Source organism: Cryptomeria japonica, chromosome 2 (assembly GCF_030272615.1).
Source record: "Cryptomeria japonica chromosome 2, Sugi_1.0, whole genome shotgun sequence".
Lineage (NCBI taxonomy): Eukaryota > Viridiplantae > Streptophyta > Pinopsida > Cupressales > Cupressaceae > Cryptomeria > Cryptomeria japonica.
In genome coordinates, this window is record NC_081406.1 from 150,037,812 (window position 1) to 150,049,233 (window position 11,422).

At 33.5% G+C, this 11,422-nt stretch overlaps 1 protein-coding gene across 1 annotated transcript; it reads left to right on the forward strand.

Annotated features, from left to right (window-relative positions):
* Positions 1-5,055: 5,055 nt before the first annotated feature.
* Positions 5,056-8,339, forward strand: LOC131071357 (protein NUCLEAR FUSION DEFECTIVE 4). Its single transcript, XM_058007162.2, has 2 exons — positions 5,056-6,134; positions 7,361-8,339. Exons 1-2 carry the CDS (start codon positions 5,430-5,432, stop codon positions 8,228-8,230), a joined length of 1,575 nt encoding a protein of 524 aa, XP_057863145.1. The 5' UTR covers positions 5,056-5,429; the 3' UTR covers positions 8,231-8,339.
* The last annotated feature ends 3,083 nt before the right edge of the window (positions 8,340-11,422 follow it).

Here is an 11,422-nt window from a genome sequence, read left to right on the forward strand (position 1 = left end):
TCCTCCTTCAGCCGATAAACCCATTTGTTAGGCAAGGCTCTTTTTTCTGCAGGTAAAGGGACTAAGTCCCAAGTCTTATTTTTCATCAAGGAGTCCATCTCCTCTTTCATGCCTAGCTGCCACTGTTGTTTGGCATCCACCTGCATTGCTTTTTCATATTCTTCTGGTTCACCAGAATTTGTTAATAAAATAGAATACAAAGAAGGAGAAAATATTTCAGGGGGTCTACTTGTCCTCATAGAACGTCTAACACTTGCAGGAGTTTGTGGGACAATCTGTTGTTGTTGAGCATCAGGTACCTGTGGCATTTCATTTTCAGGAATCTCATCCAACACCACATATTCTTGTTTGTCATGTTCATGCTTCTTTTCCTACATCTGTTCTTTATACATAACCTTCTCATTGAATATAACATCTCTACTTCTAATTATTTTCTTATTTTCAAAATCCCATAACCGATAGCCATATTCATCTATCCCATATCCAATGAAGGTACATTTCTAAGATTTAGCATCAAGCTTGGTTCTGTTTTCTTTATCAACATGGACAAAAGCTTCACAACCAAAAGTTTTTAGAAAAGAATAATTTACCTTTTTACCAGTCCATGCCTCCTCTAGAATACTACCATCCAAAGGGGTTGAAGGTCCTCTATTTATCAAATAGACAACAGTATGTACAGCATCTGCCCAAAAATGTAAGGGCAATCCAACATGCAATCTCATGCTCCTCGCACGTTCCATGATGGTCCTATTCATTCTCTCTAACACACCATTTTCCTGTAGAGTTCCTAGAACTGTCTTCTGCTTTCGAATCTCATTTAAGGAGCAGTAATCTTCAAATGCTTTGCAACAATACTCACCTCCATTATCCGATCTGAGACACTTCAACTTTTTTCCTATCTCATTCTCAACCAAAGCTTTCCATTTCTTAAAAGTTTCAAAAACATCTGATTTTTGTTTTAGGAAATATACCCATGTTTTTCTGGTTGAGTCATCAATAAAAATAACATAATAACAAGAGCCACCAAGAGATGATACCTGAGCCAGTCCCCATACATCCGAATGTACAAACTCTAACTTCTCACTCTTCTTCTCTTTCCCAACCTTGAGAAATCTAACTCTTTTCTGTTTACCATAAACACAGCTTTCACATAACTCTAAATCAATCTTCTTTAGTCTTGGCAATAGATTTTTGGAGTGAAGGATTTTCATCCATTTCTCACTCATGTGCCCAAGCCTATGGTGCCACATTATCGAATATGTTCGTGCAACATTTATTGTTGTTGTCCCTGCAGTAACTTTATTTGTAGCAGCTAAGGTAGAGTAAGTGTTACCAGTACACAGATATAATGTTCCTACCTTCGCACCTTTAGCTACTACTAATGATCCTTTAGTGACCTTCCACATACTGTCTGAGAAGGTAACTATGTAACCTTCACTACCTAGTTGCCCTGCAGAAATTAAATTTCCTCTTAAATTAGGAACATGTCTTACCTCCTGCAGAAACCAGTCTTTACCATCCTGCAACTTGATCTTTATCTTTCCTTTTCCAACAATTTGACAAGGCTCATCATCACCCAAATATACCTGTCCAAAATCACCTTGAACATAATCTAGAAAATATTTTCTATGGGGTGTAGCATGAAATGAAGCCCCAGAATCTATTACCAAGGAATCATTAACATTATCCAAACATAAGATTAAAGCATCTTGTAAAGTATTACTTGTAATATTAACTTCCTTACTATCATTTTCATTTTTGTCTCCTTCTTTGTTTTTCCGAGACCAACAGTCTTTCTTTAGATGACCAGGCTTTCCGCAGTACTAGCAATCTTTCTTTCCTCTAGATTGAGAGCATCCTTTCTTTGACTTCCCTCGTGACTTCTCATTCCCAGGGTCTTTTCCTCTTTCCTTTGATCTTCTTCTGTTCTCCACATTCAAAACACTACCCGATGATGTTGGAGTCTCACCTATGCTTTTCCTTCGCATTTCCTCGCTTAGGATAACACCAACAATATCATCAAATACCAAAGTATTTTTACCAGAGACAGAGCTACTTACAGCCATAACCAAGCTATTCCAGCTTTCTGACAAAGAACATAAAATCAAGAGAGCCCTAACCTCTTTTGCAAAGGTAATTTTTACCGAAGATAATTGACTGGTAATTGTATTAAATTCATTTAAGTGCTCTGCTACAGATCCTCCCTCACTCATTTTCAAATTAAACAAACGCTTCATAAGAAATACCTTATTCGAAGCCGAGGGTATCTCATACAACTTAGCCAATGTTGCCATCAAATCTACAGTCATTTTTGCTTCTGTTATATTGAATGCTACAGACGACGCAAGGCACAATCGAATGGATCCCAGTGCCTTTCTATCTAAAATGTCCCACTCTTCATCTGATATTGTGGTCGGTTTCTTTGCCTTTCCTTCCAATGGCCACCACAAATCCTTTTGATACAGGTGATCCTCCATCTGCATTTTCCATAACTGATAATTCTGGTCGTTAAACTTTTCGACCTTGAATTTGGAATCCTCCATTGCTCCCACTCAAATCTGAAAGTCCTGCCAATTTACAGAAAACCTCGCTCTGATACCAATTGTTAGGGTTTCAAGCAAATCCGAAGCAAATATGAACTAACAATTATATGCAGATTTAAATACAAAAGATAAAGAAATAAAACAAGACACAGATAACACAGAGATTTAACATGGTTCACCCAGAATGGGTTACGTCCACCATACACAGCCGTCCAATCTTTCTTATTATCCAGCAAAAAAAGTACATCAACCTTACAATGCCTTAAGCATCCCAGCCGCTTATAACATGCATTTTTAGGGCAACAAACAAAGTCAGCTTTTTTAGGGTTTTATTACAATGTCGGTTTTCATCAACGAAAAACGGCAAAAAAAAAAAAAAAAATCCTCGGGGGATGCCGCCCCCGAACCCCTGCCCGGGGCCTAGCCCGGCCCCAGACCCCGACGAGGATACGTGCTGAGTGTACAGTACTTTGCTGATTAGTCGCCACATTTCAACATGGGATTCAAAGATGAAGATCAAAGGTGGAGGATGGTTGGGGTTCTCACCTTATATAAGAGGTTGACAAGTGTCAACCTAAGAACTCATGAGAGGACATGGGGAGTTAGGATAAGTGATGGGTGGAGTGCAAAGAAGATTTGTCATAAAAGCACTTCTTGTCTCCGCACTCTAAAGTACATGGGAGAATGGAGTATAGGAATTTTAAATCCATTAGAGGGGACAAATGGAGAAGAGACTCATTTTCCAAAAGTGGTTGGGATTTAAGGTCGAGGTGGCTTTGAGAAGAAAGCCCTTTATGGCATGAGTTGACTTTTGTTCATAATATTTATGATTAGAGGTATGCAGATGATTAGAGAGGATTACGCTAATGAAGATGGATTAGAGTGCAAGTGGAGGATGTAGGAGGATTTGACATTTGGAGAGACAATGAGTGGAGGATTTTAAAATTACTTTTAATTCCAAGTGGAGAAAATAGAAGAATTTTGAATTAAGTTAAATTCAAAAATTGAAAGAAAAGGCTAAGATTATTTGATTAAATAAATATTGAGGTATATTTAATTAAATGTGACCAAGGACTATAGATAAATAAAAATAAATTAATTCACCTAGGACTATAAATAATTGAATTAATTAATTAATAATATGACTATAGAAGAAAGGGATTATGATGATTAAATTGATCAAATATTAATGATTAAATTTAGGCGTCTATAATGATATTACCACCTTCTTGCATTTTGAAATTATATAATTTCTTCATCAAAAATATCTTATTGGATGGAGATGTCATCTCATACAAATCTAAAAGATGATCTCAAAATCCTTTCAGTGTTATCTATGTTGCAACATTAAACAAGAAATTGATAGATGCCAAGAGAATAATTGAAGTCATTGCCATTCAATCTATTTTTTTCAATCTTCATCCAACATTCTAGCCATTTTTTTCAATTTTTCTTTGATCGTAATTAAAAAATCTTTTTGGGTTAATAGCTCTCTTCAAGTTACAATTTTCACATCCCAAAATTTCTTTCAAAGAATTTTTCAATTCTCTATTTATTGGCATCCTCCATTTATTTGGATCACTGTAGTCTACATTATTAAAAATAATGTTCAAGACCTTTCCTATGATTTGTGTAGGATTTGAACACAAAATCTCCTCACTGCTCCATCGCTCTAATATCAATTGTTAAAAAAACAAGGACAAAAGAGAGCAATATTAACCTATAACAAATTAAACAGAGAAAAATATACCAAATACACAGAAACAACAAAATTATGTGATTCACTAATCATTTGACTATATCTATGAAAAAAACAAACTTATATTTCTCTTTTTTTAATTTACAACAAATGAAATTTTTCAATAGAAACAAATATTATATTCACACATTAATATCAAACTTATGAATGAATCTAAAGACAAGGTAGATGAAATGAACAATCAATAAAACTATAAAAACAAACTTCACAACCCAACTTAAATCATATCTTCAAAGCCAAGATGGAATTCAAGCCACATTCATAATACTCACATAAAACCCACCATAAACAAGACTAAACACCTTTACCCCTTTACTACGGAACTCTTACTTTAAAATGAAATTTATCATCACTTCAAATATCCTAAGCCTAAGAGTATGTCATCATGAGCAATTAAATTATTATTATGTGTTTATATCATCTCTTATATCAATATACAAGATATTTCATGGAAGCATCATTTCATGTATTGAATTGTGTGATGTGAACATATGCACAAAAGATGAAACAAAGAATATGGTATACATAAAACAAAAACAGACTGACAACGTTTAAAACAACTTTAAAATATATCAATAATTTAAAAATAATGTGTGGTGTACATACAACAAAAAAAAAGAGTGATTTTTTAAAACAACTTAAAAATATATCAATAATTTAAAAGTAATGTGTGGTGTACACCACATACAACAAAATGTACTAATTCTGAAACAACATAAAAGTCTTCAGTTAGTAGCCGAAACGTTCATTTCAAATTAAAAACAACGGCAATCACTAATGGCCGTTTAAACTTCACGTACAAGTCATCTTTAAAAACTCAAAGCATTTACCGGCGATTTTAAGCTCTGAAACAGAGCTTAAAACAGAGATATTCATGGGCAAACAGTAGCCACCAATACCAAAATTTTCCATCCATCCTCGTGACTCATCGCTACTTTACGTACAAAACGAAAACAAAAAGTTAAAGCAAAACCCCACATCAGATTTTGTTTAGAATTGCTCTACACTTGGAATCTAGACCAAGAACAGGGGAAAAACAAACTTCCTTAAACGGTACTCACAAGAATGAATTCTTATTCTGTGTTTGCTTAACACCATTCTTGGGATTGGAGCAATCTTTTTCCCCAATGGAGACCCATTTTTTGAGCAACAGATGGACAGTTTTAGTAGCCTGCATATGGATAGAATGTTGTGCAGGGGCTTCATATAGTTTTAGCCTTTATTCCCAGACCATTAAGACCCGATTTGGCTACACCCAACAGCAGCTGGATATAATTTCTGTGTTAAAAGACACAGGGGAATGCATAGGTATTGTTTCAGGGCTTCTTTATGACCGCTTTCCTCCATGGCTTGTCCTGCTTGTCGGAGCGGGACAGAATTCGTTAGGCTATGTGGTCATATGGCTCTTTGTGACCGGCCGCCTAGCGATTCCTGCTGTGTGGAAGATGTGTTTGTTCATCTGTGTGGCGATCAATGGCCAGACTTACTATAACACAGCTTCTATTGTGACCTGTGTTAATAATTTTCCGGAAAACAGAGGAATTGTGGTGGGTTTGATGAAGGGATGCCTTGGTCTTAGCAGTGCCATTCTGTCTACTGCTTGGCGTGTTGTTTTCCCTGAGTCAGATGGATCTTCTTTCTTGTTAGTGGCGGCCATTGTTCCTTCTGTAGTTGCCCTTGTGCTCATGCCAATTGTGAGGAAATATGATCCACTTGATTTTATATGTGGTTCTTCTACAACTATGGTGAGATTGGGCATGGTGTCTGCTCCAGTGGTGGTTTTGGCTCTGTTTTTGATGGGTTTTAGTTTTTGGGATGGCCATTCCTTTCAGGTGAGTAGGTTCGTTTCTGGTAATGTTGTTAATGTTGTTTTTGGTTTAAATTGTGTGTAAATTTTTGAATCAATATTTAGGATCATATCTATCGTAGAAGGAAAGGAAATTATCATTTTGATGATAGATCATCTGAAATATTGATTAAAAATTTACACACGATTTAAATCAAATATTATGTTGTTTATGAATTTTTAAGTTCCCAGTAACAATGGCTTTTGCAGTAATGGTGACTGGGAAAGTTGGTATACCTAAATATTGAAGTGCTTAACAGTGAAATGGTTTTATTTTTATCAGAAAATTTTACTTCTTGTTTGAATTTTCTTTTGAGTGAAGATTTGTTAATGTGTTTTTTACTTTATAGTTTTTTTAAGAAAAGTATTTAAATTATTTATTTTGTGTTGAAATTTTTAGGTTTGAATCTGATGGGTTGTGTTTTTTTGGTTATGTGAGTATTAATTTGAGATATTTTTATTTAAATATTATATATTTTAATTGTATACTTCATCTTCATTAGAAAGTAATAAATAGATGTCGAATTTTTATTAATTAAAATTTACTTTGATTATTGAATTGAATGATGTTTAAAAAATGTTGATTTAAAAAATATAAACAATCAATTCAATATCATAAAAATTGAGATAACATATTAACTAACCAGCAAATGATGCTCCATAAAGTTTAAATTTAATAGCATTGTGACTGCATTTAAGAAGACTATGACATTAAAGTAGATATTTTACTAAACCATTTAAAAATATATGTAATGATGATTATGTTTTAATGATTATGTTTTAACATTTGAAAGCTGAGCATCAAATTTAAGCCGGACACTGCCATAACTTAGAAGAGTTTTAACACTGCAAAATGTTAATCTTTCTTTTAAGCAAAGCATATAGCATTAGCAATGCTTAGAATAGAAGAATATTGCAAGATATCACACAAAACAAGTTTAGGTGCTGATTATCTTTTGTTTTAACTATTTATATCAAAAAAGTTTTGACAGTAAACAACAATAGATAAAATATTGTTAATTTTAATTGAATTGAATAGATACAAGAGAATGGATTTAATTTTTTTGAAAACATAAAAAGATGATAGATTAGTTAATTGAATATAATTACTTTGTTTATGTTATCTATCAAGATTTAAATCCTTGATGAGATTATATTTGTTTCCTAGTGACTTTTTGACAGAACAAATACCTAATTACTTGTACATTGCAGGCAGATCGAGTTGAATTTGCAGTTGCACTTATTATACTGGCAGCCCCACTGTGGGTGGCATGGAAAGCAAACCACCAGGAGAGAACTTCAACTTCAACTTCAACCCCAACACTTTCTGAGCTCTTGATCACAAATAAGGGATCTGATCAGTCTGTTATTACAGAGTATACAAATAAGGGAGCTGATCAGTCTGTTATTACAGAGCATACTAATATCTCTTTGTGGGGAGAACTCTGCAGCTTTAATTTCTTTCTAGTCCTCTTCACTTCAGCCATTGCTCTAGGCTCTGGCTATGTAGCACTGAACAACATGGGTCAGGTTGCAACAGCACTGGGATTTACACAACACCATATTACCATATTTGTCACTCTCATATCAGTGTGCCAATTTTTTGGGCGCTTTGGATTTGGAATTTTCTCTGATTATTTGCTCTCAAACTTTGGAGTAGCCAGGCCATTGTTAACTGCAATGGCTGGCTTAATTTTGTGTTGTGGGTATATGCTTATAGTAATGGCAGGCACATTTCACTGGACTATGTATTTGGGGTCCATTGTTATTGGACTCGCTTTTGGAGCAAATTGGTGTTTAAATCCTGCAACTGTGTCTGAGCTCTTTGGGCTGGCCCATTTTGGAACACTGTACAATGTTATGCAGGTGGGGATTCCAATGGTATCTTATGTACTGTCTGTGTGGGTGGCAGGGTATCTATATGACTCAGAGTCAGGTAGAGGAGGACAGTGCAGAGGAAGCAAATGTTTTAAGCTCACCTTCATCATTCTGGCCAGTGTGTGTGTGTTGGCAGTAATGTCATCTTCTATACTGTGGTGGAGAACAAGGCATATTTATAGAAAGAAATTTATTTCAATATAAAGCAATGGGTATATCATTCATTTAACAGTCATGTTGGTTCTGGTTGTTTTTACTTATAGTGTAATATATACATATCTTTTAATAATAAAACTGTCTTTCATTTGTTTTATATGTTGTTTTTATTATATAGTTTTGTCTTTTTAAAGTCAAGGCTATAATTTTTCAGTGAATTCTTAAGAATTATAATTTTTCATTTAAAAATAAGATAATTAATTTATATTTTATATTAAAAATGAAGTGGTTGTGGGACAATGGTAACAGATCTCACTTCAAATATTACAATTTTAAATTAATAATAATATAAAGTAAAATAAAATATATTTATATAAATCAGTTGAATATATATGATTTAAGGTAATGAATTAGGATTGAAGATATTGTAGAATGTAGGTAGATTTATCGCATTTGTTAGAGCAAATAGTTGAGGAAGATAGGAATACTTAATTCTTTGTTTTTGGGTGGGCTATAGGCCTTTCTTGCTTTGAATTCTTCAAAACTGATTAATAAAGTTTTTTCTCTTTTGAAAAAAAAAAAATTAAAAATGATATTTAGTTCTAAATAGATGATAGGTTTATATGTTGTGTTGTGACATGGTGGTATAGGGCAAGATAGCTCTGGTACTGTTCAGTCGTGGAGGCTCTTGCCATTTTTTATGCTTTGGACAAAGCTTGTATTCTTGGCTAGAGAAGAATTATTTGTGAGTCGGATTCATGAGTGGTTGTGACTCTTCTCAATGAGTGGCGGTTGGATGTTGTTACTTGCCACTTTTACTTACATTCCTCAAGAGTGGAATTGCATAGCTAACTATTTGGCCAAATGGGCTTCTGATCGTATGCAAGTTGGAATATTGTGGATAGGAGTTAGTTATCTTTGGACTTGTCTCACATGTTAGAGCAGTTAGTGGATACCAATAAGGTTGTGTACTTTGTAGTCCATTGTTGAGCTACTGGCCCTTCTTGCTATGTAAATTAAAAGAAGGGTAAAATTTTATTCAATCAAAGAAAGAGAGTATACTGCCCCTAGAAGAAGGAACACCCCCCTGAAGAGAAAATTTGAACTGATTAGAGATATCAACATCCTCAGGATCCACACCCACAACAAAGTCACATTTTGCCAAGGCAGTCTCCCGAAGAGAGTGAATAATTCTCCACCACAAATGTTGAACAACCATCCTAACACCATGAAAATCCCTACTATCTCTTTCCAACCAAATATGTCAAATAATAAAAGAGAGACCAATAACCCAAGCAACCTAGAGAAAAGAAGTCTTAACACGAGGCTTGCCCAAGTGGGCCCAAAATTCAGCCAAGGGAGAAACATGTCAGCAGGCTTGATTCCAAAGTCCCCACCAGAGGTGCCAAATTGCACTGGATCAAAGGTCCATTTGGCCAAATAATCGGCCACTGAATTCCACTCACGAGAAATATGAGAGAATATAATAGAATCAAAGGATCTACTCAGTCTCTGGATCTACTCAGTCTTGGATCTGTCTAATAACCACCACCAAATGTCAATTCACATCATCCACTCGTTGAGCCTTCAACATATTCACACCACTTGAAAATCAGATTCACCAAGTGAAAAGATTTTGATATGATGCATTCATGCCTTCAACAAAATCAGATTCACCATGTGAAAAGATTTTAATATGATGCATTCATTTGAATTTTGTTGTGAGCTTAAAAATAAAAAATATATTATAACTAACCTAGATCAATTCTGTAATTCATTAATGTAAACCACAACTATAAAAGATAAATTAAAAATGAACTCTAAAGCTGAAGATAAATTAAATCAAATTAAAATCATCATATTTATCACTTTCCATTAAAACTCGTATAACTTTGAGAATAACCTCATATACGAGGTTTCTGAATTTGGACCATGATATCATTTGTAATGGACAAAAGTATTCTGTTTTTTGCCGGCCACTTGCATAACACATTGTAGGCAGAAAGAAAAGTGGGGAAAAAGCCAAATCCAAACGAAAATAAAGAGGAAAGTACCTATTTGACTTCGATTCCAACAATATTCGGAAAGATATTGAAAAATTACATTATCTTAATTGATGGAGTCGATAGAAAATTGTATTCCACACAGAAGCGGATGAAAGTTGTGGAAAGTAAGAGGAAAGCTATTAAAAATAATTATAATCTAATTATGACTGTTATGACTATTTAAATATTTATTGATTTTGTATAGTGTCGACGGTGAAAGATTTATGAATATTTGTTTCGAATTTATAAAATAAAATAATCAATACTACCAATGCATAAATAACTAAATAAATTTTATATATTATTAAATCATGATTATCAGTTTTAATGAGAATGTTTGGTATTGTGATCTACAGTTTTTTTAGTATTAAACATTTATTGAAATGATTTAAATAGTTAGAGTATTATTTGTGTTTTTAATTAAGTTATAATGTTAGATTAATTTTTGAAAAAATTAAAATTATAAATTTGGTTCTTTTGAATTTAGAATTTGATTTTTATAATAGGTAATAATAAATGAGATAGATTTTATATTTAGAATTTTGTAATTAAAATCTGTGTTCTATTATAATTTATTTAAGATTACTAGTTATTAATTACACTATCAAAAATTAAAATAACTCACTCAAATCATTTACAATTTTTTAGGTATATTTGAATAGGTATAAGGTTTTGGTTTATTTCAATGTATAATTTTTCAATTGTCCTATTTTTTAGATACGATACCATCAAATCGAGATGTAAGCAAGAGCTATGAGATGTTTTCTCACATGAACACACTTGCAATATAAAAAGCTCATAGACACATTGCAAATATTCAAATAAAGAATTCAATGATGTAAAGACAATCAATTCAATTTAGAAGATATGACACAAATAATCTCAATCCAATTTTAAGTTATTTTCCTTATCCATAAGGATCATAAAGTAGTTAACAAGAACCATATAACACTTTTTTAAGAATTAGAGCTGCATAAGCCAACAAACCAGCAAAAGTGTTGAAGAAGACAAGAAGAGAAGTGTCCAAAAGATAGACAGAACCAGAACTGCCCCAAATCAGAACAGGAAAACCCCAGCCAAATGTTAGCTATCCTGCAAACAAAACAACAGTGCTATGTAAGAGACTGTGAAGGCAGTGTTGTCTGAGATTGAAATCCAATCTGAAGCATTGGGATGGTCCAAAATAACTCTGTAT

What these genes read in the sequence shown, in the direction of transcription:
- LOC131071357 (XM_058007162.2), top strand. Translation starts at nt 5,430, where the DNA reads ATGGAGACCCATTTTTTGAGCAACAGATGGACAGTTTTAGTAGCCTGC. An exon ending in GGGATGGCCATTCCTTTCAG is followed by an intron (nt 6,135 to 7,360) that starts GTGAGTAGGTTC and finishes TGTACATTGCAG; the next exon opens with GCAGATCGAGTTGAATTTGC.